Source organism: Gorilla gorilla, chromosome 2 (genome assembly GCF_029281585.2).
Source record: "Gorilla gorilla gorilla isolate KB3781 chromosome 2, NHGRI_mGorGor1-v2.1_pri, whole genome shotgun sequence".
NCBI classification, from domain to species: domain Eukaryota; kingdom Metazoa; phylum Chordata; class Mammalia; order Primates; family Hominidae; genus Gorilla; species Gorilla gorilla.
Genome location: NC_086017.1, coordinates 34,302,650 through 34,329,290, shown reverse-complemented (window position 1 = coordinate 34,329,290; position 26,641 = coordinate 34,302,650). Strand labels below are relative to the sequence as shown.

Genomic DNA, 26,641 nt, shown 5'->3' with positions numbered 1-26,641 from the left:
CTCCAATACAGAGCTTGTATTCCAGCAGTGGAGCTGGACAATAAATCTGAGAAGAAACAAATAGCTAATATAAGGTCAGCTGGTAATAACGACTGTGTAGTAAAACAGAGTAAAGGGCTAAAGTAGTGGTTCTTAAACTTCAGCTTGCATCAGAATCACATGGAAGATTTGTTAAAATCCAGATTTCTAGGCCCCATCCCCCAAGGTTTCTGATTCAGTGTTCTTAAGGAGGGAATTAGAATTTTCATTTCAAACAAATTCCCAGGTGATGCTGATACTGCTAGAGGGAGGACCATGTTTGGATAACCAGTGGGCTAAAGAATGATAAGAGGTTGTTCTATTGGATAAAATGGTAAGGTAAGGCCTCTCTGATCATCAGAGACCTCACTGAAGTGAGGGAGAAGCCATGTGAGAATCTGGGAAGACAGCTACAGTAGAGAGCACAGTGTGTGCAAAGGCCCTGAGGCAGAATTGAACTTGTGCTGGAGGAATAGCAAGGACTGGTTTTCTTAATACCCATTGCTATGTTAGCGAGCCATAGTCCTTGTCACCCATTACAGCATGAATTATGAGTGACTATCTTTCATAAGTTATGGCTTATAGCACCTACTAGGGTCCAGGGTCCAGCTTTCAGCTGAATTATTTTCCTGACTCACATTTAGAAACAGTTTTTTTTTTCTTTTTTCTTAAAAGGGAACTTTGAGAATTAAGGAGTTTGGGTTAAGTTAGTGGCCAAAAGTCATAAGAGGAAACTGCTCATCTGTCACATTTCACTTGTTGAGGTCTACTGGTTTCGATTCTGACACCAGAACTGGTGTAACTTAAATTCACAGTCTTGCATCTGGTTTGTAGGAGGATCTGTGATTTTTCAGGTTAAGACACATTATTTCAATGTCGCTCCTTTTGTATTTGTGGGTTTTCCCAGATAAAAATGGATTATGTTTTTTAGAATGTCTACATTTGGGAGATGTTTTTCACATTCTTTACCTCATTAGATCTTCATAATTTAATTTCCTCATGCAGGAAAGACAGAAACTACCTACCCATACTACAGATGAGAAAACAGACTCAGAGAAATGAACACTCAGCAAACATTTCTTTTTGTTTCTCTTCATGTGGTCTTTCTTTGGATAGGCAACCTGATTTTCCAAGCTCTTGCAAGTACGTAGTAAATCATGGAGCAGGGGATTAGAGACAAGCTCATAATCTTCCCATCACTGCCTCTCTTGAGGAAATTTGGTCTCAGGTCTCTGCCTGTCTCTTAGGTGCACTTTATTTTTGCCATCAATCATAAAACTGCATGGCTTTACTCAGAAAGAAGTAAAGGAAAAGGAGCTTTGTGAGAAGAAAAGGAAAACTAATTTTTACTGATCACCCAAGATCCAGGCAATTTGCTGAACATTTTAAAACTATGATTTTAGTTAATCTCTTTAGCAAGGGGGAATCTCTTCATTTTATAAGTTAAAAAAAAAAAAGCTGGGGCACAAGGAAGTTAGCTAATGGATCTTACGGCAATAATGTGACTGACTCAACATCAATTCTCACTGCCTGTGTTTCCTCTAACCTCAGCAGCCACAGAGCCTTTTTTCAGATACCACACTGAGGCCTAGAGGAAGAATCCAGGAGGAGGCATACAAATGATAAGAGTGAGACACTTCCTGGCAGGCACATGTTCATGTCAATCAATCCAACAGTGTGAATCAATATCATTTTTTTATGGTCATAGATAAAGGGGTTAAAGAAAAGTAAGCTAGAGAAAATGTCCATCATCACCTTCACAAATCTCAAATGTCTTCATATGAAGGATCATACTTTATTATGTATGATATTTCAAATTTCATGAATAGGTATAAGAATGAGTAAGAATCATTGAAAGAAATACCAGCAAAGAACATTTTATGACCTGAATTTACAGATCCTCTGGCCATTAATTAAAGCAAAAGTGATGGTAAACCTTTTGCTTTAAATTAAATTAATTTTGATTTAAATTAATTAAAGCAAAAGTGTTGGTAAATTCAAGCTGTGGTTTATCCAAACTAATGAATAAAATCATCCTGTCATTTGACTTACCTGCCTAATAAAAAATGCATTAGAATCATCAGAAAAACAAAGAAGCTGCTTTTCTGCCTTCCCAAAAGAAGCTGCCTTTAGGAATGGAACTTAAATCCATACATTCCCAAGTTTCTTCATTTAGCTAATAATGAACACAAAAATATTGTTAAGAAGGAATAGGGAACACTCCAGAAAATAAAGATCTTTATCTGATCATTGAATGGGGGTAGAATTGCACTGACTTTTAGAATGTAAGAGCTGAGACAGATTTTAGGCATTACTTGGTCCTTGCATTTATGCATGTGTACAGGAGAACCAGGGAAGAAATGACAAAGGCAAGGGCACGCAATTATGAGCATGGCTCAAATCAGATTGGCTCCAAATCCAACATTTGGAAATCTCTAGATGACTCTAGAATAGTTTCTCCTGTATTGGAAAAAAAAAATATTCCTGGCATTCTCGAAGCTGGATGTTAGAGAAGGGCATTCAAACTTAAGAGATGAGTAGCAGTTAGGAAATGCTACAGGGAAAATATTCACTAAAAGTTCTCTCTAAGAACTGAGTCATTTCCTCCAAAAAAACACTGTTAAGGGCTTGAACTCATAGACGGGCAAAAGAGTCTGTCTCCAGAGACATTATTTCTGCAAGTCTGAATTCAGCCATGTGTTTGGGTTTGTGCTCAATCCTTGCCAAAGATAGGAGTGCTCCTTCTCTTTCAAAGAATTTGCATCCTGTTCAATAAGTAAGCACCACAACGTGAAAGATTTTTATTTTCTCGCCCACTCTTCTCTCTCGACAGCCTAGAATTGTCTGCCCAGGTAGTAGGCAGTTGTATTGTTACAAATATTTGTAAATATTTATTGAATAATTGATTTAGGAAAAAAGTATCTTTCAAGATAAAAATTTTGCCTTTGCCATTTTTGTGTTTTCAAATACCATAAATTATATTTTTCCAAAATAATGATGGATCACATTAATGAGCCACCTACTGTGTGCCAGGCACCGTGTGTAGCATTATCCATCTATTACCACAGATTCCTCATACCATCCCTATCAGGCAGGTACAATGGTTTTCTTCATTTCTACAGTTGTGGAAACTGAGGCTTAGAGAAGCTAAGTAACATGCTCAAATCACATGATTAGAAAGGACACAAACCTGGAACTCAAATTATTGTTATTCATTATCTGGCATGAACTACATTGCAGGGTTTTGTTCTAAATCTGCATAATGAAAACTCAATCCTTTCTTGTACTAGCTGTAGATTTGTTTGCCTCAAATGTATCATTTATAGAAGTTCAAAGTATGTTCTACAGTTGTGTTTGTAGGAGCTATGACTAGCATTTTACGCAATACTTTGTAAACAGGATAAGGCAAGTTTATTTGTGAAAGAGAGCTATAATATATGAAAATAGGAGGTGTCACTAAGACCCATCTTGCCCTCAAATTGAGAATTTCATTTAAAATAACTGACAAAGGCAAGCAAATCTGAAGTTATGACTGTCACTTCAGATATGACTCATTCAGGGATTTTAAGGATCTGAAAATAGCCCATAATCATAGCATTTTATTATATGTGTTGTTATATCTAGATATATTAAAGTTTATTCCATGAAAATGAGCAAGATTTACCTCATTGCCTTCCTTTAAAAAAGGATATTTTCCCCAAATTTTTACCAATTACATTTCCATTTTTGATGCATATAAGCATAACTCAAAAAGGAAGGACACTTAATTGGCATGTTTTGGGAAGATGTGTCTTGAACCACTAGATTTCTTTTGTGATTGACAAAGAATTTAACAATATACTGTACTTCTGTGCACTCACAGTGAACATAGGTTATTACAGTCCAATTAGCAATTACTCAGCATGTCTTAAACCTATCTTTCAAACAGCTGAAAAGTAAGATTTAATCTGGAAATGTTTTGGTATTCTTACCTTCCTTTCAGCCATTCACCTTTTTCTTGATGTACTTTAATTTATCAGCATCTTCATTTTTACATAGGCTTTAATATGTAGCTTAGTTCATAAAAATCATTTGCAGCTGCAAGCAGAGCTTGTAATTGCTACATAAGGCAACGGTAGTTTTGAATATTGATCATTTTGAGGATTTTCTATTTGTGATACTGAAGAATATTTACTCACTCAAGTTAGACTCCATATAACTTTGAATATTTTATTTGTGAAAACTGTAAGAATGAACAGAAGTCAGCAAGTGGTAACTGACCATTTTCCAGTTGTTCATAATTGTGCTAGTACCTCACAGAGCTTTAACAGAATAACTCAGATAAATATATGACCATCAGTTTCACTCCTATGCATATGCCCAGGAGATATGAGTGCATGTACCACAAAAATAATTGTTCAAGAATGTTCATAGCTGCTTCATTTGTCATAGTCCCAAATTGGAAACAACCCAAATGTCCATCAATTGGAGAATGAATAAACAAATTGTGGCATATTCATATAACATAATGTCAAACAGAAATTTTAAGAGAACAACTTTCTAATCCACACAATGTGGATTCACCTCAAAAACACTGAGTGAAAGAAACCAGACACAAGAGAAAACACACTGTATGATTCCATTTATATGAATATTTTCTATGTTGTTCTGGGAGGTGATTATACAGGGGTATGAACATGTAAAATTTCATTGAACTGAACATTTAGGTTTTATCTATTTTACTGTACTAAATTACATATCAACTTAAAAAATTATCACTCTGAACATTTATAGCCCAACATTTTGCTTTGAGCCTATATTCATATTAATGCACTTACGTCTATTTTATTCTTTTACCTGTATGTATTTAAGGAAAAGATTATTTATGCTGTGATAGAGTTTGGCCTGGCTGACAGGTGTGTTAAGGGAGCACCAATTACTGCAACAAATTAACACTTGCCTTTCAGTGACTTAACACAAAAGAAGTTGATTACTTTTCTCGGTAATAGTTCAACATGAGTGCTCTAGTTCTCCTCCACATGGTGATAAAAGACTCTTCCAGATTGTGGCTTACTAGTTCCCGCCCAGGGCCTCAGAATCTTCTACCTGTAGTTGGAAAACAAGGTAAGAGAATGTGATTAGGGAGTTTTCTAGCCAATGACATAACATGTTTTCTTTAGGGCTCTTCTGATCGTCCCAGTGCACAGTAGTTCCTTAAATGAAGGGCTAGAGAGATGTCTCATGACTGCCAGAACATGCTCACCTTTTCCAGCCTCATGTGCCTATCCAATAACTCCTTGTGTTGCATGCAGGTAGTATGATGAGCTGGTTAAGAGTATACCCTCTGTCACCCAGTACCCAGGCTTGAGCTTGAGCAGATTATTTGATCTTCCTAATTTTTAACATCTGGAAAATGAAGTACATAATAATACTGTTTCACAGGGTTCTCTGGCAAACTTTAAAAGATGTATGAAATATTTAGGACTGTACCTAACACATAATACATGTCTAATACATGTTAGCTATGTTATGTACTCCTTGCTATAACCAGCCATGCCAGCATGTCTACTGCATCTCCAACATGCCCTATGCTTCTACCACAATAAAGGATCAAGTTTTTTCCCCATGGCCAGCTTCATGGGCATGTGATCTGGACAGCTGCATACAACCCATGCTGGGAAGGGCTTGGTGCTTGGGGCCTGGCACTTCATTTAATGCTCTGTTGTCACCATAATGAAATTCCTAATAATTTTATCTTTGAACTTTTGTTTTGTAAGTGAAGGCTGATGGGACAATGGAGCATGTGCATGAACAGAGGAAATACAGATAACATGCATAGCTGCTGCCATTCTTTACTTGTTCCACTCACACATAGCATTCTTGTTGCCCCATAAGCACAGAATCCCTGTGGGCACACAATGTGTGGGAGTTCTGCAAAACTCAAATTGAGTATGAGGTAAGCATGTCACATCAATGACTAAGTGAGGACACTGACAACCCCAAAATGCGGTTTGCCACGCTTTCCATTCCAACCAAAGCCTGATTTGAATGCAAAAAGAAGGTAACAACCAAGGAAACTTTCTCTGTCTTTTCTTATGTTAATACTTCTCTGTAACCACTTAGTTTGAAAATGATGACATAGAAGGAAAGAGAAAGATAGGGCAACCTATAGTTCCTTTTCCTTTCTGGTCTCCTTTATTCAAAAGGAAGCCAAAGGCAGAGTGTTGGTAAAAACGGGCATATATCAAGATATGAAATAAAAAAGTTAGTTCTGTGCTGTGAATTAGAGTGTACTTGAATTAGATAATTTTGACCCTGTCATCTTCCCCAAGAAGCTGTCTTTCCTGAAGGGTTGGAGTTCTTATCCAGCTGCTATGGACCAGAATCACTGGAGCCCTCATAGAAAAAATAAGTTCCAAGAACTAACAATGAACAGACAGAATCAGAATCTCCAGGGCTAGGTCAGGTGGCTGCACAGCCAGCTTGAGAAGTAGCTGAATAAGCAAAACAATACCAGGGGTTCCAGTACCAATACTCCCTGGCAAAATGTGGTCCATCTTTGACGGATTGGTTCAAGTGCCACCACTTTCCATGAAATCTTCCCTGATTTTTCCCTCCCCTCACGCCCACGTCTCTAACTCCCTGACCCCAAATCCTTCACTATATATTAATTATCTTTGACATCTAGGACATTCTAACTTGAACTTTGCTTCTCTGAAAAGACTCTGTCTGGTAACACTGAGGGCATAGCAGGGCAGGGACTAGGTTTAGGCAAGTGAGGCACTCATCCCTGGTGTGAAATTTAAGGGGATGACAAAAAAGAAAAAAAAAAAGCGTCAGTAAATCAGGAGAAATATTTTAATGCACTATTTTAAAAATCAAAATTAATGCAACAATTATTCATGATGAACAATACATCAAAATTTTAAATAAAGGCAGGCTCAGACCCTGCACTTGTATCACTGGCCTCACTTCTGCCCAATCCGAGCCCTATGAGGTTGTATTTCATTCATTTTCTTACCCCAGTAGTTGCTAAATAAATAAATATATGAATGAATTGCTTTCTTGAACTGAGTCATCAGCTTAAAGGTATAGATCCTGATAATGAGGATGTCTATGGTGAAATATGGGAATGGGTCCTGGAAACAGCCTTGGTGTGCCCTCTCAAGTCAGCTGGAACACATGACCACATAATCTAAAGTTTGAATACATGTTCTTCCTTCAATCAAGTCATCATGACATTCTCCTCCATTGCCCTACCTTGTGTAAAACCAGAAAAATAAATGACATGATCTCTTGGTAACCCTTCTTTACCATCATCATGCAGCCTGTAGGACAGCCCTCAGAGGTCCTGTTCAAAATGGAACCCTAGTAGTTCACGTTATCATTAACATTGCAGTAAAACTGCCCTCCCCCATTGTTATAGAACGTTGTTACTACCACAGTCTCATGAATTGTTTGAATAATGCCACGCCCTTTATTTATTTCATGCTTTAATTGGCTCATTTCTGAATTTTCTGGGCAAAATGAGATCAGAAAGACAAAGCCCTTGAACAAAGAGAAGCAACAGTTTTTGTTACATTTCATTTTGTCCTCTGTATGTCTCCTTCTTAAATAATTTAGCTCCAAGTTATACTCAGGAAGAGAAAAAAATTAAAAGTTCCAGTAGGCCGAGAAGCCTATGATCCACCGTGTTGAAGGAAGATTTGCTTCACCTCACCACCCCCCAACCCCCTCCCCCTCCCCGCGGTAATACTAAGCTGTTCACACGCTGTGAAGAAGACCTGAAGACTAGGTTGTCAACTGTTGGGGCCTACCTGCGCCAGACTTCTTCCTCAGTGGCCAGCTTTCTCACCCCCAGTTAGCCACCAGGGGGCCGCGTGCTTGGAACAAGTGGTGTAGACGCCACAGCTTTTCTCCAAACCAACCAAAACATTCCGGGGCAGCTTTGGAGCAAAGCCCAGGAACTTCCCTGCAAAGGAGAACAGCTCTCCAACTACAAAAGCCTGCAAGTCCTATGGTGCAGACTTATTAAGAGTAGAGAAGAAAGCACGGATTTCTCACCGAGGACCAAAGGGAAATGGGGTCTCTGGGGCCTGCAACTTTCTTAAAAGTGCATCAGTGAAACCCTGCTTATCCAGCGGGGTGGTTGTTAATGCTGTCAGCAGGGGTGGGGGGCCTCTCACCCCTTTCCCTGGGACGCTCAGAAGAAGCGAGAATAAAACATATATGTCACTGGCTGGAAATCTAGAGAACCTTCCAATAAATAACCTATACATTGTCAGGCAGCTGAGGATCCATATCGTCATAACTCTATTATATTGCGTGTTACACGAATAGCTGTGAATATTAAATTATGATGTCGGAATTATTTTAATACTGTCTATAAGAAATTAATTGTACTCTGTTGTCAAAGTAGTTTTGTTGCAACTATAGTTCCTTACTGACTACCTTTTAGCTGAGTGAGGACTCGGTATTTCCCAAGTATCCTTCTAGCTCAGAAAGCAAGTCTCTTCCTGGTCTCCAGGACTTAAGGTCGGGGGCATTTGAGAGACCTATATTTGCCCGGGAAAGATCTCTTGAAGAGTATACATTATTTTTGTCTTCCTGGTTTTATCTATACATTTCCAGGGCAAAGACAAATTAATAGGGCGGCCGTTCTGGGACCTGAGGAGTGTCTCAGCCCTGTACGCACCTCTCCCACGATATGCATAATGGCGGTGGGGGCGGGGGTGTCCTCCTTAAGGGCAACCCAGGCACGTCCCAAACTTCCATTCTTGGGGTGGCGGTGGTGGTGAAGAGAGCTGCCAGATGGTCGGACCAGCGGAGGCCCCAAGAAGAGCCAGAGCGCCCTGTATTCCCGACACGCGCCACAAGTGGTTTAGGAGCGGAGGGAGGAGCGCGGCGGCACGGGTCGGGCCGGTCGGGCCGGGCAAAGAAGGCCGAGACGTGCTCCTGGAAGACTCGCCCTCCGGTCCCGGTGTCACTCGTTCCCCATTCTTTCCTCTTCTCCAACTAGAGTAATGACGCCCAAACCCGCACCTATGCGCGCAGGCAATCGGGTGTGTGGACGCGCGGCCACCAAACCCACAGCACCGTCACCAACCCTGGGAGGGCACGGCCGGGATTAGGAGGAGGGGGAGCGCCCACACCTGGGGAGGCAGGTGCGGAGGCGGCCGGCCCGGGGACCTCGAGTGCGTAGGACTCGGGGTCGGGGTCGGGGTCGGCAAGCCGGGCGCTGTAAGCGCGTCGGAGCGCTGGCCCGGAGCCTGGCAGGGGGCGTCAGTACCGGCTGGGCAGCCCGGGGCGGTGGCGGTGGCGGCGGCGGCGGGGTGTGCGGCCAGGAGGCCATTTCCTCGCTGCGCCCCTGGCGGAGCCGGGTTTGCCTGCTCTTGGCCGCCGCCGCCGCCGCCGCCGCCACCGCCGCGCAAGTCGGACAGCCGTGAGGGCTGGAGGGGAAACCAGGTCACCGGTTCGCAGACGCAGGCGCCCCGGGCCCGGAGTAAGACAGCGCCCGGGAAGCGGGCCGGGGCGGGCCGGGCACGCGGGGGACCCGGAGAGGCGGGGACTCTGGTGCCCCAGCCACAGTAGCTTCCTACGCCTATAAAAGTGGAGAGACCGGGGAGGTGCGGCGCGGCCCTGGCTGCGGCCGCCTCTCTTCGCCCAAGGAGTTGACATTTTGCAGGACTCGCGCGACGCCCAGTCGCCGGCGCTCCCCGGGACCCCGCCGCCGGGAGGAGGGGGCGGAGGAGGGTGGAGACTGCGGGGCTTGGCCAAGGAAGGCGCACATCCTCGGGCGGGCGGCCGTGACGCGGCGGGGATTAACTTTGCATGAATAATGTGAGTGCGCTTGGAAAAGAGACCTCCTGCTCCGCGGGCTCGGGGCAAGAGCCCGCAGGCTACCTTCCCCGGGCAGGGGCGCTCAACCCAACCGGCTCCAGGGCACTGGTAATTTGGCTAGAGGACCGCGCGGAGGCAGCGGGGTGAGAGGAGGAGGGGGCGACAGTTCCAACTGTCCACAGGGTGGGCGGGATGGTGACGGAGCGTCGCAAGAACCCGGAGGGGTGCGGGCGGCTAAGCCGAGCGCGCGCGGGCGGGCAGGCGGGTGAGCGTGGGTGGTGGGGGTGTCATCAGCCTGATTACCTGCCTCCGCGGGGCTTCTGCGCCCCGGATCTGGGAGGAGGTGCCCTCTCGTGTTCGGGCACCGCGCGGCGGCAGGCTGGGAGCTACGGAGTGGACAGTGGTGGAACAGGGTGGCCGGGCTCTGTTCCAATCGCAGCGGCTCTGTTCCTCAAACCCCAAGCCCAGCTGTTGACATGTTCCTTGTGAAATGGAGTTTGGCATCCTCAGCGCCGAACCCAGTGGAAGTTTCCATGATGAGGAAGTTGTGTGACATGGGGGTTCGGAAAAGGTTGGCAGGCCAGGGGGGAGGGTTAAAGGGACTGTGGGTCTCCCATCCCCCCTTTTTCGCCTGCCCCGGAACTCCCGGGCTTGGAAAGGAGAATTATCCTGAATGTTGGCGTGCGCCGTGGCCGGTGCCTGGCGACTGGGCTTCTCTCCGCCTCCTGGGGGCTTGGCGGGGATTTCGCTAGCCTCCTGGGTCGCGCTCCTTCGCTTTGCTTCTCTTGGCGCAGCATCTTCCTCTGGGTCGCCTCGAGTTGGTTGTGATACCAGTTGTGCCAGCTGTGTGACCTCCACCCCCTCGGAGAAGGACTCATTTGGGGGAATTTTCATTCTTAGTGGATTTTGCCCTTCTTAGCGGCAGTTGTCACTTTGGGGGAGGATTTCCCAATGACCATTGTGGGATTATTATTAGTGCTAATTCTTAAGCCTTCTTATTTATTTTAAGGAGGGGGAGGGAGAAAATGAGATGAATTTTTTTTTTAAATGTACAAGTTTCCCCAAATGGAAAATTTTAAAAGAAGGATCTAGAAACATAACAATTCATAAAGTGAGTCAAAGAAAGGAAAGAGTTTGCATGAACAGCCAAGTTCAGATTCTCCATTCTCCTTTCTCCACATAAATTTAGAATTTTTGAAGATTCAAACACTGTGTAATCAGTAAATATATTTGAAATACCTTCTTCCTCAGCACGTTATTGGTCTTGGGTACTAGTGAGATTCAGTTTTAAAGACCTGTGTGGAAGTTCAAGAAATTAAGCATTCCTTGCACAGTGTATTAATATTAAGCACAGCAGTTTATATAATGATAAATGTATTAGGTAATGTAGACCTGTTGGGCAATCTTCACATTATTTGGCTTTAGTTTAGTATGCTTATTTAAATTGTAAGAATGTATAGCATGCAGTGCACTGCAAAGAAATAAAAATTGCATTTTAACGTGTTCATGATTCATTCTGAATATTCAGTGACTGACCTGCTCCCCAATTCACTTCTGCTTAATTCTTTCTAATTCCGAAATCAGTCAGAGGCTAGGAAACAATGAAAAACGTGTTTCAGTGCAAAGTATTTTAAGCAGTTGATGTTTTTAGGGTGTTTTCATGCCGGGTGGCTAAGTGTTTTAATTGAGTCAAACAGAAATTCAGTACCAAGTGATTTGTTTGGAGTGTTTTATACAAAGACATTGGTGAACGATCATTTATAATTTGAGCATGTTAAAGAAATACTAACAGAATCTATTTTTACCTGATCTCAGAGGTTTATTATATATTGGAAGTGAGACCATCTGCTAGTAAATACAGTTTGGCTTTATTTTATAGCCAGTGAAAATAAATAATACTAAGTATAGCTACAGAACTGGTTTTTTAAAGTGAAATAATTCCTGTTGGCATTACAATGCAAAGGTATACTTTTATTGACATTGGAATATTGTTACATAAAGCAACTGACATTATGAAGAGGAATGAATATTCCATGTCTCTCCTTTCAGTTTCTTTGTAGTAAATTCTGCCATAATTAGAGATGAATTAAGACAACTTCTTTTTAATCCATTATCTTTGGGAAAGGTGATTTCTTAAAATCGCCTTAAAAGCAGAGAAAGCTGTGGATTCCTTTCCTCTCCTGGGGTTTTTGCAGTTGTTTAAAGCATGAGTTGTGTGGAGCCACAAATGGTATTGCATGTTTCTTTTTTTTAGTAAGCCCATCTTTTTGATGGAAATCAGAGTAAAGGTGATTGGTTTCTTCGCCCTGGTCTTCTCATTCTAGTGTAAGATTATGTGTCACCTTCTTAGAAAGGCCTTCCCTGACCACTTGAACAAAGGCGGTCCCTCATTCCTTTTCAGACCCATCACACTGGTTTTTCTGTTTGTTTGTTTGTTTGTTTGTTTTGTTCTTCTTTTTCTTTCCTTTATTGTATTTGCAATCTGAATTGTTCATTTCAATTGATGCTTGTTGATCACCTGTATCCTTGCCTAGAATATCGAATCCATGAGCACAGGACTCTTGACTGCCTCACTCACTCTTATTTTCCAGCATCTAGAACAATACTTGGCACACAGTAGGTGCTGGATAACTCTTTGGTGAATAAATTAATGATTGTGTCCAAATATTATGTTCTCAAAAATACCTGACTACACATCCTAAGTGGGTGCCAGTTGGGCATGCCAAGATCTATTCTGTGTGTGCGTGTGTATGTGTGTGTTGCACACATTCCATGCTTATATGGTTCACTCTTTATTTTTCTCTCTCTCTCTCTCTCTTTCTTTTCGAAATAAAAGCTGGCCTTCCATTCTGTGTAGTGACAATGCAAAGAGTTATTTCTGCGAGTTCCTCCTAAGGGCATTTGCCTTGAATACATGGAAATCCTCAGCAGCAGAATTTTTCTGACATGTTACCTTGATCCCTGGAAGACATTGACCTTCAACTCCCTGAATTTCAGCAGAATCTTTATGAGTTCCAGAAGCATTGCCAGTGCTAAGAGTGAAATTCCAGGGACTAGACTTCACTGGGTGATGGCAGTGTCTTCTCACTCAGCAGGTCCTGGCAGTGCCTCTGGCAATGGCAGCCCTAAGTAGACCAACCAGTGCATGGTGGTACAATTTGGGCTGCACAAGTGGTGGTTGGTGAGGGGGCAAAATGTAATAGTCAGGATCCAACACAAGATAGAAATAAATAGGTCTTTGTGATAGCTTTGAAAATAACCTGATAGTTATCATATGTTATTAGTTAAGTCAGCCAGCCTCTTTTTGCCCTGTTTTGCCGCTTCATAAAAGTATTCTGAACCAAATGATGGTGGGAAATATTGCATTATTTGAGTTTTCAAGTGACCAGAGCATAATATCAAAGGAGTCATCTTCAAATTAGTTATTCATGGAAACTCTTGCCAATTGAGAGCAAAAGGAAATTATAATTGAAGATTATGGTGATTTGTTTTTGTGTCTAGAGTATTGACTTTCATAAGTGTGCTGAGTAAATGCATAGTAAAAATTTCACAAAATCAGACTGTTAAAAATGGGAGGGGAAGAAAGATCAAAATCTTGTAGAGGAGGGAAGATAATTAAACTACAATCCTAAGTGCTTACTGCTTTAGAGTATTTAATTTGGCTCTGAGCTTCTTAGTAGTAGCCAAGTTAACAGAAAAAAAGGGGGTCTGGAGGTGGCATGCATTAAACTTGTAAGGATGACACATGTAGAGTGCCTGCCATGGTGCTTGCCAACTAGTATATACTCGTATGAAATATCAAATTATATCATGGATAATACTTGAAATTCAATTCTACATAAAGTGAAGTCAGGTTCTTTATATGATCTTGTCTTGTTACCAACTCTGGAATGGAAAAAAAATGCAGAAGACATAATAATGAAAAGTAACCCAGTATGTTTATTGTTGGGGGCCTGAGCTACTATGGCCTATCAGTGGAGATTCTGGTGATGAATCCCAATGCAGAAATAAAGCTCAGGAAACCTAGAGGAATGAGTGGTTACCACACTCTGTAAGCTAATTTTCCCAAATATCTAGTGTGTCAGCCAACTTTTGATTAGAGCAATTTGAGAGGACAGGACAACGAGGTACTTGAAAATGACCCTATGGCCATAAACACCCCTGAACATGTGGCCCCTGATGCTTTGGGCTTTAGTCTATATAGCTCTTATCACCCTGCAGGGCAGTTTGTTTCCATTTCTGTTCCCACCTCTAAGTTGTGATGAGGCACAATGTGTGGGTTTATTCATCTTTGACTCCCCATAGCCTAGCAAAGAGCTTGGTACGTGGGCACAGGTGAAACACTGTTGGAAGAATGAATGGAAGGGTAGAAAGGGCAGTGCTTCTCTTTCCCTTCTGGGTTGGTATTAAGTGTCATATTTGGACTTGGATTTGTCCAGAGTGAACGTTTGCTGCCTGCATTGCGTCATATGTCCAGATCACAGCTGTCTGTTTTGCTTGAAGGGCTTGTTCTAGTGTCAAAGCTGGTTGAGCAATGGATGGCAAGTTAACTCCTTGCTTTATTTAAAGTCATTCTGATTCTTTGATTTGATTCCTCATTCAGTCTACAAATATTTATGTATCTACTATGTACCTGGCCCTGCTTGCCATTTTTCAGTTTAGCATGCAGCCCAGTGACCTATGAGACAACATATTAATACAAAAGGATTCTGAAATTGTCTCCATTATGATGAGATGGATATACCTGTTGGAGTCTCTCATATGGCCCCTAAAAATAGTTATTTTATATCTGAGGAGGTGATTGTTTGTGATTTCTATAGCCCATGTATATTAATGTAAATTCCAGTGAGATTCACTCAAGAATCTCTTGTATCCAAGTAGTAGGGGAGTTGAATATATTTAGACCGGTGAGTTTCTGATTTAAAATGTTCACTCTCCAATTTAAGTTCCCAAACTTGTTAGTCAATTTTGGCATTTAAACAAGTGGGGGGGAGTATCCAAATCACTGAGTCACAAGTAATGTATTTCTATATCTTCCTCTCAGGAACCTGGCCAACTGACAGCTAGAATAGTGATCTATGCTCAATGCTAATGTTGTTTGGTCCCTACTGTCCTAATTTCAAAGGACTTTGAAGTCTTTATATACTGTCAGCTCTTCTTGTGCAGTGCTATTTTTATTGAGTTGAGAAACTGAGTTCTGCTGTGAACTTCAGGATCTTTTCCAAATAGCAAATCAGGGGAGTCTGGAATTAGGACCTAGGAACCTTGACTGTCCTGAGAACCATATTGTAGCTTTTCCATCATGACAGTCAGTCCTAACAATCTGATATACTCCCTGGAAAGTGTTTCTGATAGATGTAGATGTGCTTGATAATAGGGCTCATCTCCCTTGCTCAGACACATTAAATTTGCACAGAAGGCAGATCTACCTGTAGCAACTCAGAATACCTGCATTTGAGGCTTTTGCAAGAAGATAATCTGTGATAATCTTGTACTGTCTGCTGGTCAGTGCTTACCAGAAATTAAATGATATTGGTATAGTGGTTTAAATCTTTTTTTTTTCTTCTTTTTTTTTTTTTTTTGCGACAGTCTTGCTCTGTTGCCAGGCTGGAGTACAGTGGTGCAACCTCGGCTCACTGCAACCTCCACCTCCTAGGTTCAAGGGATTCTTGTGCCTTAGCCAGAATTACAGGCATATGCCACCACACCCAGCTAATTTTTGTAATTTTAGTAGGGACAGGGTTTCACCATGTTGGCCAGGATGGTCTCGATCTCCTGACCTCGTGATCTGCCCACCTCAGCCTCCCAAAGTTCTGGGATTACAGGCATGAGCCACCACTGAAATCATTCAATTGATTTTATTGATTGACCAACATCCATCAATATGTTTAAAATTATTCTAAGAAGCAATATTTTTTATTTAAAAAATCTTTTATGGCAAAATAATTTAAAGAACTTAACAAAAACCCTCTGTGATATCATCTTACCACTTTATGTGCTAAAAGCAAACAGTTATTTGCTATTTGTCAGACAGTGCCTTCTGTCTATTAAAGCTATTTTTCCAGTTACTACTCATTCATTTAAGGCAGTGAAGGATCTTGAAGTATATCTTTTTAGCAGTTAAGATGTATTGAATTGTATTGAGTAGCTTATTTTATTCTAGTTATTTGAAAATTACTGAACAATGGACAATGTGCAAATCATTGACATCTGTCTCAGATCTGCTGAGACAATCGTGATTTAGAGATTAAAAAAAAAAAAAAGAAGGCAAATTCATGGACCAACTCATCACAATGAAGAAACTTGTGGCTTACATATCTCAACTTACGTTTGTCTTGCTGATCTGCATGTTTTATCCAATTTTTATTTTTCCTAATCCTATTTTAACAAATACTATCTATAGTTTATTTCTTATCATATGCACACATGCACAAACACCTCAATACATACATGTCTCTGTGTTCTAAGAGTGGACTGCAGACGAGGCATACATAATTAGGAAAGGACTGGTCTGGACTGAGTTGCTCATTCAACTTCCTACTTCCAAAAGAGGGTCTTCAGGGAGTCATGGCTTCTCTTCTGTGATCAAGAATTTAGGCATTTATAAGAAAGTCATGAGTGACAAGTTTATTAAAACAAAAGTGTGGACAAAGGAATGTAGACTGAAAGCAGGCATATCTTCTTTATTTGGGAATATACTTACTTGACTCCTCTGGAGGCTCAGGAATGTTTGTGATGAGGAATGTTGACAAGATAGTCATGGTGTTAGTAGCATAATATATGATCCTGACATTCAGGAACCTGTTGAGTATTCTAACTCTTGTGACATGTTGTTCCTTGGTTCTCAAGATGGTTCAGATGTACTTCTTCCCTTTGCCATTTGTTTCTCTTGGGATTCTGTTTTTTCTGATTTCATCAATGTCTACACAAAGCAGGTGCTCAGAAAATAATGGTTGATGATAGCAATCATAATGTTTCTTGGGCTTGGTCATCTTTTTGCACATTTCTGTCTTACAGTCATAAATGTCTTAACAACTGGCATGTCCATACGTGCAGAATCTGTCTCTGTGACAAGTGTGTGTCATATTCTCATATACAGTGGAAAAGGCACTGCTTGTCTCTGGCTTCTGCTGTGATTCCCATGCTCAGCTTTTAAATCACAGTGAGAAATGCTACAGTCACCCTGATGTCCCAAGCCACAAACCCTGTCGTTGTTTTCAGTCCCTTCTACTTGCTCCTGGATATGTTGACAGATCCTCGTCTTATATTATTACTTTTTACTTCTTTTACTGCTGTGTTTATTTTACTCTAGGCTCAATTATGTTTGGGAAATCTTGAGTTTAAAAACTTGTAAAAGTTTCCAGAGCCTATTTTTATACTAGCATGCATTATAAATGTCCAAGAAAGGGGAGAGCAGGTAGCAAAATTCATTTGATCACCATTTTATTTGTGTGTGTGTGTGTGTGTGTGTGCTTGTGTGTCTAAAACCTTAAGTGGCAAAAGTTCAGCACAATAGGTTGTGAGGAACAGTTCACTATATCACACTTTTTAAAAATTAGGCTCATATGTTTTAACCTTTTAATACAGTTCATAAAAAGTGATAAATGAGCAGTATCTAGCACCACAACAGAACCTTTTTGCTTTTTCACACACACACACACACACAAACCCCTAGCAACTTGTATACAACACTGGCTAATGCTGCCTGTTGTTGAAGTGTTTTGCAAGAATGCAAAAGTCCTGCTAAATTTATGTCCCTTTGAAAACATTATAATCATAATCTTTCCTTGACTTTCTTTCTGCTGTTTAGGTGTATTAATTTATATAAGCTGGAGAATAGTTTATTTCTGCTGTATTTCTGTTTACTTTTAAAACTTTACTTAGGCTTCACTGTAATTTCTGCTATACTTCTAACATCTGGAGATCTAGAATAAAGTACTTATATCTGAATTGTAGCTACAACAGAGAATAGAATAAAGTTGTTTAGTCTTGTGTTATTTTTCTTTAAAAAAAAGGAACCAAGGGAACCTTACGCAGAAAATAGTTTTTGAAACAAGTTAAGTTATGACCTATGTAGATGATAAACCTATACATTTGTCCTGTAATGTAGCAGTTATAAGGGATTTGAAAAGCATCTCATCTCCTTGAGGACTTGTGAGAAAAAAATCCTAGGCATCTGGCTTATTAATCTATCTCCCACTCTATGGGTTCATAAACATAAGGTATTGCTAAAGTGAAGCCATGCACTAGAATGTGGTGCACATGCATTCATGTATCATTGATTAAGAATGTGTGTTTCAATTTCTCTTTATTGAAGTTTCCACAAAAATCAAGCCTTATAATAAGTCATTTTTTTCTTCTGGAGTCTGTCCGTTGGTCACAAATGCATGGGACATCTGCCAAGTGCCAGACACGATGGTAAGTGCCAAGACACCATGGTAGAGCATTTAAAAATTCTTGTCGTATGGATGAGATGCTCAGAATCTTCTGGGGCAATCTACAGGAGGTGATTTAGTCTAGAGTAGTGTTTCTCAGCGGAGGTACTATTTGCGTTTTGAGCCTGGTAATTCCTCTGCACTATGGCATTTGGGGCCAGATAATCCTTTGCTGTGGAGGGCTGTCGTATATATTACAGGATGTTTAGCAGCATTGCTGGCTTCTACCCACTAGATGCCAATAGCTCCCCCAACCCTCCAGTTGTGACCATCAAAAATGTCTCCAGATATTGTCAGATGTCTACTGGGAGGCAAAACTGCTCCTATTGAGAACAGCTGGTGTAGAGGTTTGGAACTGGGGCCGTGGAGTGGGAAATGTGTGGATTTGTATGCTGGTTTCACCTGGCTTCATTGCATGTGTTCAGTTTCCTCATCTATAATATGTGGAGATTAAATGAAATAATATAGTGCTTGAGTCACAGTCAAGTATTTCTAAATATTAGCTATTTATAGTAGTGGTAGCATTAATACTTTAGCAGACAATTAAAATATTTGTAAGTCCGATGACATAGTTAAGTACAATGTACATTGTGGGAACCCATAGGGGTGGGAGGGTTCTAGGCAGAAATAAATATGATATGCATATGAAGTGAAAGTAAAAATATGAAGCATTTGGGAAATTGTAAGGAGCCCAGCCTGACTCATGTGCAAAGGACTATAAATGAGGCCATTGGAGTAGGCAGGAGCCAGATGGCAAGGACCTTCCTGGGCACAATAAGGAAGATTGACTTTGTCTTGATAGCTTGAAGAGACTTAGGAATGTTCAGCAAATCAGATTTTTATTTTAAAAGAGTTCTTTGGGATAGGTCTTGAGTGAGAGACTGGAGGTGATGAGCCCAGTTAGAGACTCTTAGAATAGTCCACTGAGAGATGATGCCTGCTGGAGCTGAGGCAGTTATATATTGCTGTGATGTCTTTGGGAACAGATTTCACTTTCTCCGAGATGTGGCAAAATTTTTCTAATTTAATTCCAATAATGAATATTTTTAGCAAGCTAGCTCTACATTTGGGGGAATTTCAAGTTTAATTTGAAAGCAGATTACATGATAGATTCTCTTTAAAATGTTTTCAAGTGAAGCTTAATTTAAAGACCATCTCACAGCCTATTCATAGTTGAATATTACTTCAAGGGTTTCTCTGCCATTGTATGTACATGCCTATATAGCTCCTCTGTCTGACAGAAACGTGTTTCTATATGATTACATTGAAATAGCATTGACATTGTCGTGTTGAGTTTCATTATTTAGTGTGAAGCATTTCAGTATTTAATGTTAAGTGATTTTCTGGCTGATGGGGATTTTATTTCTTTAATGATCCAGGTTAGAAATGGATGAAGACAATGAATGAATGAATGAATGCAGGAATGGGTGGCATTATGGAAATATCACCTAATTAAGAATAAAAATATTTCGGACAAGTCTCTTGGCTGATCTGAGCTTTAATTTTTAGTCATAAAATGATACTTGTAGGTATATTAGATAATCCCAAAGTTATCTTTAGCCCAGGGGTTGGCAAACATTATCTATAACAGGCTATATCATAAATATTTTAAGCTTTTCAGGACACACAGTCTCTGTTGAAACTCTCAAGTCTGCCATTGTAGTACAAAAACAGACATACACAATATGTGAACAAATGGTGTGGCTGTGTGCCAATAAAATGTTATTTACAAAACAAGCGATGAGCTATAGTTTATTAACCCCTGGTAGCCCAACACTGCCTAACAGAAATAGAACGTGAGCCATATATGTAGTTTAAATTCTTCTAGTAGCCACATTATAGACAAGTGAAAAGCAACCAGTAAGGTTATGTTCAATACTATATTTTATTTTACCTAATATATTTAGAATATTATTAACATGTAATCAATATAAAAATATTAAGAATATATTTTACTTTCTAAAGAGCTTTTGATATCTGGTGTGTATTTTACACTTGCAGCACATCTTAATAGCCACTTATGGCTAGTAGCTACTGTAATTTGATGACAGGACTCTAGAGTTAAAACTCTGGGATTCTATCAAATTCCATGAAAACGTAAATTATATCATTAATTCAAGTGATTGAGATATTTTCTTTTTCTTGCCAGATATATTGGTTAGTAAAACACCATCTGCACTCAAAAATAAAATAAAAAATGCACAGTAGCTCGAACAAATGGAAGTTTATTTTTCACTCATGTGAGTTGAAAATTACTGTTCCTGATTGATTGATGGCTCTGTTCCACAGTGATTCAGGGGTTCCTCTGGTCTTGGGCTCCTCCATCTTCAGGACATGGCTCTGAGGTCATGGGCTCATTGCATCAGACCGCTGAAAGGGGAACCAGAAAGTGAAGAGTACGCTGGCTTCTTAACCACCTTGGCTTGGAAGAAACACATAATCACTTTGCTCACATTCCCTTGGTGAGAACAAATCACATGTCCCCTACCTAAATGAAGCGGGATGGGATGGGAAATATAGTTCCTACTGGGAAGCTGCTTTTCAGCAACGTGTCTATACTGTGGAAAGGGGAGCAAGAATTTGGTGAGCAGTGAGTTGTCTTTGCTACACTATGCTACTATTTTTTAATTCAATGAGGTAACTAAGTTCTACTTTTTGTGCCATACCACCCTCCTATCTGACCTAATTCTGTTTCCTTCCTTCCTTCTCACCCTTATGGGGTCATCTTTAACCTTGCTAGACCTGGTTTTACCTTTTTGTCTTTGACCATCATTTTTATTTCCTTGATAAATCTGTGTAGTTCATAGTATGCAAAGAGTGTTGGGAACTTGCTGATGAATCCTCATATCATTATCAGCACATTATTAACATGCTTTTGTTTTTTTTTTAAAGAGAACTAAAATTTAAAATAGAAATGTCAGAAAGCAAAGGCCAGACCTGATTCTTGGTATGTTGACAGAGGTACTGAAGCCATTTTTCGTGGAATAATTTTATAATAGTTTTAGATTATTTAAATAAATGACTTTACGTAATATCTTGACTTAAAAATACCAATTTTCCTAATATTTAACCTAGTAATTACTCTATAATTTCTTACTATAAGAAGATACGTTTCTAATCCAAAAGAATATTTGCTTGTTTTCTTCCCAGATTATGTGTGTTTTATTAAATACTCAGCCAGGTCTATAGAAATGAAAGAAATATAAGGGACATGAATAATAAAAGTGAGGTAAGTAAAAAGAACAAAGAAAATCTTTTCTTCTAACTATGCATATTTTACCTTTTTGAAAACATTATTATTTTATTATTAAATATTTTGAGAAGTAAGACACAAAGGACAGACACATGCATTTTAGATTATTAAGAAATAAGACTAACCAATGATAAGAAGTATCATGCAGAGAACATATAAAAGAAAAATAAACAGTATGTGTCTTTCTATTTGACTGGATAAGGCTGTCTTCTACTTCACAAGCCTATTTCTGAGTTTAAATATTTTTTATAAGGGAAACTTGCAATATTAAGAAGTTAATTCTGATAATGTCGCTCAGGTACAGAATCTAGCCAACTATTGATATCCCATAATAGGTGAGAAATAATGCTGTCAATCCCCAGTGTATTTGTGGTCTGTGATTAAGGTCTCTAGGACTCAGCATATCCCACAGCAGTGGGCTCCAATTATGTCCTATTTTAATGCCCTGTCACGGAGCAGGGAAGAGAAACCCCCTTCTCTTATTGGTTGAGTGTATTGTGAGAGGGTGGAAGCTGGGGGTCCTGCGTCCTGGATTGGTTGGGAGCTAGGACATTGGAGAGAGAGAGAGAGAGAGAGAGGGAGACAGAAAGAAAGAAAGAAAGAAAGAAAGAAAGAAAGAAAGAAAGAAAGAAAGAAAGAAAGAAAGAAAGAAAGGAAGGAAGGAAGGAAGGAAGGAAGGAAGGAAGGAAGGAAGGAAGGAAGGAAGGAAGGAAGGAAGGAAGGAAGGAAGGATCAGGAGGTGGTGTTGAAGGGAAGGGTAGGTATCTATGCTTGCATTGAAAGGCAGACTGAGTTGGATGCCTGGCTTTGCCACCTTCCAGCTATGGTCTCTGGCAAGTTTAATCTCTTTGAACTTCAATCACTCTATCTGTGCAAGGGAAAGAGTGTTGGTATTTACTTCACAGCACTGTGGAAGAAATTACATGAGATAATGACTATAAACTGCTTAGCCAGGACATAGTACCTGGTGAGTGCTCAATACATGGAAAACAATTTTATTACTATTTCATTATTATGGAAGTAGTAAAATTAATTTTGTTGAGTAAACTTGTACCTTGGAGGTATGGAGCATGATTGTCCAAAAGGCAGGAAATCAAAGAGAGAGACCCAGAAGTCAGACTCCAAATTTACTCGATCATTTTGCATAAGTTATTCTTTATTTAGTTTTAAATTGTTACTATCTGTTTATTGATAACAATCTGTGTTTTATAGATGACCTAGTATTTTTCAGCCTCAAAGATGTGTGTTCTGTGGTCAGTTGTCCAAGTTAATGATCCCTCAGGGTTTGCGAAAGGTAATAATAATAGGCACTCACTTACCTGCTCAGGATTCCAGCCTGCTCAGGATTCCCTTGTTCTGGATTTTTTTTTTTTTTACAGTCCATATTCAAACTTTTATCCCTTGGAGTCCAATGCATATTTTCCCCCACCTGTGTTTCAGTCTGACTTCCCAATATCCTTTATTCAAGGAACTCCTGAAATCCTGCCCTGATTAATTAGAATTGAGATTAAAATCCTCTCTGGTTCTGCCCCACTGAAACATGCCACTCCAGTGACACTTTCCCTCACCCCTTTGTCCACAGGTAGTATTACATGTTTAGTCACTTGCTATATATCTATATTTCTTCACTATTCAGTGTCCACACCCCTTATTTGTCAATGAGATATTTCTTTGCTAGATTTTAAGTTCTAAGAGGGCAAGGACTGTGTGTTAAACAAGTTCAGTGCAGGTTAGAAGGCAAGCCCAGCAGGTACGTGCTGAGTAATACTTTGCTGATGTTTTGACCAACCACATGCAAGCTCTTTTCTTATAATTAGGATGAATCTAATTTTAAAATGAGCAACCGCGTGTCCTCAGATGAACCAGAATATACACTTACAAGGCCCTGCTGTCCTGCATTATAAATAAGGGAATAGGTTGTCCTGCAGAAAAGCTCTGCTGTTTTCTTTTTCCGTTAAAAAAAAAAAAAAAAAGAAAGAAACCCATCCACACATATAAGAACTGAGATAGACGATCTTCTCAATTCCTCAACTAAGTTGGGAAGAATTATGCCCCCAAAGTGGATGTTCTCTGCAAAGATGAAACCTAGCAAAAATCCACAATCTGATGATTTGTAAGGAAACTTGCTTAAGAATGGCTTACGGCAAAAAGACCCAGAGCTTGGCAGCCTGATTTTTCAACTTGTATGGCAGCAATAACTCCCTTAGGTGACAGGTTCAAATTTCTGCAGGGATGATATTGTGAGACTGTTCAGAAAGTGTCAAGCTCCATCGCTTTCTAAATTTTCTTTTCACTGATAGGAGGAACTCCTTGGACACAGAGCTCCTGTGGCAGCTTTCACAATGCCTGGCTTTCTTTGGCCTTTTATTTCTTAAGATTTTTAGCATCTCAGGATTCCATTACATGGAGGATGAGTGATTGGACATTGCCCTGAAGGGATTTTATTATACAATTCATTTCTCTTCATTGTCTGGCAGTGTTTTGAAATAACTGTTTCATTTTGGCTCTTTTGTGGTTTTAAATCCCCATCAGCAATTCATTCAAGTTTCATTTGAACCGTGGCAGTTGTCACTCTTCCTCTTTGCCTCTTAGAATTATAGTAAGAGTCCCTTCTTGGAGCCAAGTGTTGTTACTCATTAGAGTTCTTGTACAAGTTTGACTTTAGGGACATCGGCCCTAATAAGGAGTATGTTTGTGCTCCAGAGTCATTTGATCCCTGCCATCCTTGAGCAAAATATGTGGTTTTGCTTCTGTCAATGGGAGAGAATGAAATGTTCCTGAAGTTGTATTTCTAATAGTCTGAAGGAAGTGGGTCCTCTGAGGATTCTGTGCCTGGGACTTTGGGGATGGAAAAATTGGCCAATCTCTAGTAATCCTGAGGCCCCTCCTAAGGGAAGGGATACTGTGGACCCAGAGAGCTCTTACATCAGAGGAACCTGAGGATCATGTGCTTTCCAGTGCAATATTCTTTCAAAAGACTGGCCATCAGTTTGGGCTCCCCAGAAGCAAACTCTGAGATGAAAATTCAAGTGCAAGTGATTTTTAGGGGGGAGGTAAAGAAAGTACCAGTAGGAAATTGGGGAAGAGCCAGGAAGGGACAGCAGCCAGTAAAGTGGGCATTATCAAATCAGTTAAGCATTGTGGGCACCTGGAGCTTAGTCACACTGGGGGACTCTTATACAGCATAGAATGCTTGTCTTGTGGTTGACCCATCCTAGAGGCAAGGGAGTAGGTATTTATTCACCAAAATCTGTCAGGCATTTGTTGGGGACTGCCTCCAGAGGCGAATGATTCCCTGTCATTTCAGGACTATCACTTGGGCAGCCAAGAGTAATCCTCCAGGCAAAGGAATGCAGGTGTTGGCAGTCAGAAGACAAGGTGGTGGGCGCTGAAGTGGTGCCATGGGAGTATAGTCAAGGCACCAGCAGCATCTACCAGCAGGGCAGCCTGTAACCCCCACTTCCACCTGAGGATTGTTGGCCTCATTTGGACTTTTGCATGGTTCTCATGAGGGGCAAACTGCGTTTAGCTGGAACACTAAGCTGACCACACCAGCATTTGATTTGGGATCTACTAAAGAGGGATCCCTTGGAACAGGAGCCACAGCCAGATCTCCCACTGCCTTCCTCAGCCCCATCATCTTCCTCCCATACTGTGTTCATTCTCTAAGACCTTACTTTCCACCTGAGACAGCCTACTGGTCATGGTGAGTGCATGCTCTCTCTCCTAATAGCTTCTGTTCTTGTCTCTACCATGCCCCCGTGTTCCCCTGGAGCAAGGTTTCTCAGCCTCAGACTTGTTGACATTTTAGAGCACATAATTTGTTGGGGTCGGAGGGGCTGCCCTGTGCAATATAGGATATTTTAGGAATTTTTGTTTGTTTATTTGTTTGTCTGTTTTTGAGACGGAGTCTCACTCTGTCCCCCAGACTGGAGTGCAGTGGCGCGATCTCAGCTCACTGCAAGCCCCGCCTCTCAGGTTCACGCCATTCTCCTGCCTCAGCCTCCCGAGTAGCTGGGACTACAGGCGCCCACCACCACACCAGGCAATTTTTTTTTTTTTTGTATTTTTAATAGAGACGGGGTTTCACCGTGTTAGCCAGGATGGTCGCGATCTCCTGACCTCATGATCCTCCCACCTTGGCCTCCCCAAGTGCTGGGATTACAGGCGTTAGCCCCCATGCCCGGCCGCATTATAGGATATTTAGCAGCATCTCTGGCTTCTAGTTACTGGATCTCATTAGCACTGCTCCCCCCATCCCCTGCCACAGTTATGACAATCAAAAATTTCTCTAGACATTGCCTAGTATCCTCTTGGGGGCAAAATCATCCCTGTTGGAGACCACTGTTTAGACTTTAGTTCCCTCTTAATCTCTCCCCACCCCCTAAGCTTTTCATCAGTTATAGCTGCTCTTTCATCATGATGATCTTCGCCCTCATGGGGTAGGGGGAGATATTTCCAAATCCGGAAAATTGGAACATTTTCTCTGGTTGATTCTGACACACCTCCTGCTCCGTGGGCCAATATTCTACTCCACCCAGAAATTACGAATCATTGTCCTACACTTGTACTCTGTCTCTCACTGCCTCTTCTTATCCTTCTCCCCTCTTTTCCTCTATCTCTTTTTTCTTTTCCTTCCTTTTTTCCCCATCTGCATTGTAAACAATTGTAATTTGGAGAATTCCACTTTTCACTTCTGCCTCCTTTTTAAAGGTTTCTGCTCAGTACAATAAAGTGAATATGTTATGGCAAATTAGCTAATAAAGTATATAGTAAGATGTAACATGTTATTTTTAAAATTATGTTCATCCCTTCATTCTTTTGTTATCAAATATTTATTCAGCACCAAATATGTGCCAGATGCATGCTTGGGTACAGTAGTGAACAACATATTCCCTGCCCCTCCAGATACTTACAAAAAATGATGACATAAAAAATAGCTTCCTCAAAACTAAAAATATTTTTATTTTATCAATATATGCATACTCCAAAATCTGGAGACTGAAGGTACAAAAACCCAGTATTGTACCAGAAACAGTTACAATGACTGGCTCAACATTTCCTAGTTTGGTAATTCTAACTATATCATTTAGAATTATGAAATGATGCTTTGAAT

The 26,641-nt window shown here is 40.6% G+C and overlaps 2 protein-coding genes across 15 annotated transcripts in view; one reads left to right on the top strand and one right to left on the bottom strand.

Moving 5' to 3' along the window:
• Window positions 1-3,186: 3,186 nt before the first annotated feature.
• Window positions 3,187-11,334, bottom strand: LOC101134188 (uncharacterized). Of its 4 annotated transcripts, XR_008678527.1 has the most exons (3): window positions 8,693-8,933; window positions 7,815-7,969; window positions 4,213-5,103 (listed from the first exon to the last, which is right to left on the bottom strand). XR_008678527.1 is itself a non-coding variant. In XM_063703661.1 (2 exons), the coding sequence occupies exons 1-2, from the start codon at window positions 10,729-10,731 to the stop codon at window positions 5,071-5,073; spliced, it is 624 nt and encodes a 207-aa protein (XP_063559731.1). In that variant the 5' UTR covers window positions 10,732-11,334; the 3' UTR covers window positions 3,187-5,070. The 4 variants fall into 4 exon arrangements, 1 of the variants encoding a protein (XP_063559731.1); XM_063703661.1 differs by lacking the exons at window positions 7,815-7,969; window positions 8,693-8,933 and adding an exon at window positions 10,141-11,334 and having other exon boundaries at window positions 3,187-5,103; XR_010132777.1 differs by lacking the exon at window positions 7,815-7,969 and having other exon boundaries at window positions 8,693-9,097.
• The window catches only part of THRB (thyroid hormone receptor beta), a 377,275-nt gene continuing 359,717 nt past the window's right edge, over window positions 9,084-26,641 (top strand). For 2 of the 11 annotated variants that reach the window (XM_063703658.1, XM_063703659.1), the window contains exon 1: window positions 9,579-9,837. The gene's annotated coding sequence lies outside the window, so the exon portion shown is untranslated. Of the gene's footprint in view, window positions 9,500-9,560; window positions 9,981-26,641 lie in introns of those variants that run through there. The other 9 variants (XM_063703655.1, XM_063703656.1, XM_063703654.1 and 6 more) reach the window with 7 other exon arrangements.

What these genes read in the sequence shown, in the direction of transcription:
- LOC101134188 (XM_063703661.1), bottom strand. Translation starts at nt 10,731, where the DNA reads ATGAAAATTCCCCCAAATGAGTCCTTCTCCGAGGGGGTGGAGGTCACA. An exon ending in CAGAAGCCCCGCGGAGGCAG is followed by an intron (nt 5,104 to 10,140) that starts GTAATCAGGCTG and finishes TTCCAACTACAG; the next exon opens with GTAGAAGATTCTGAGGCCCT.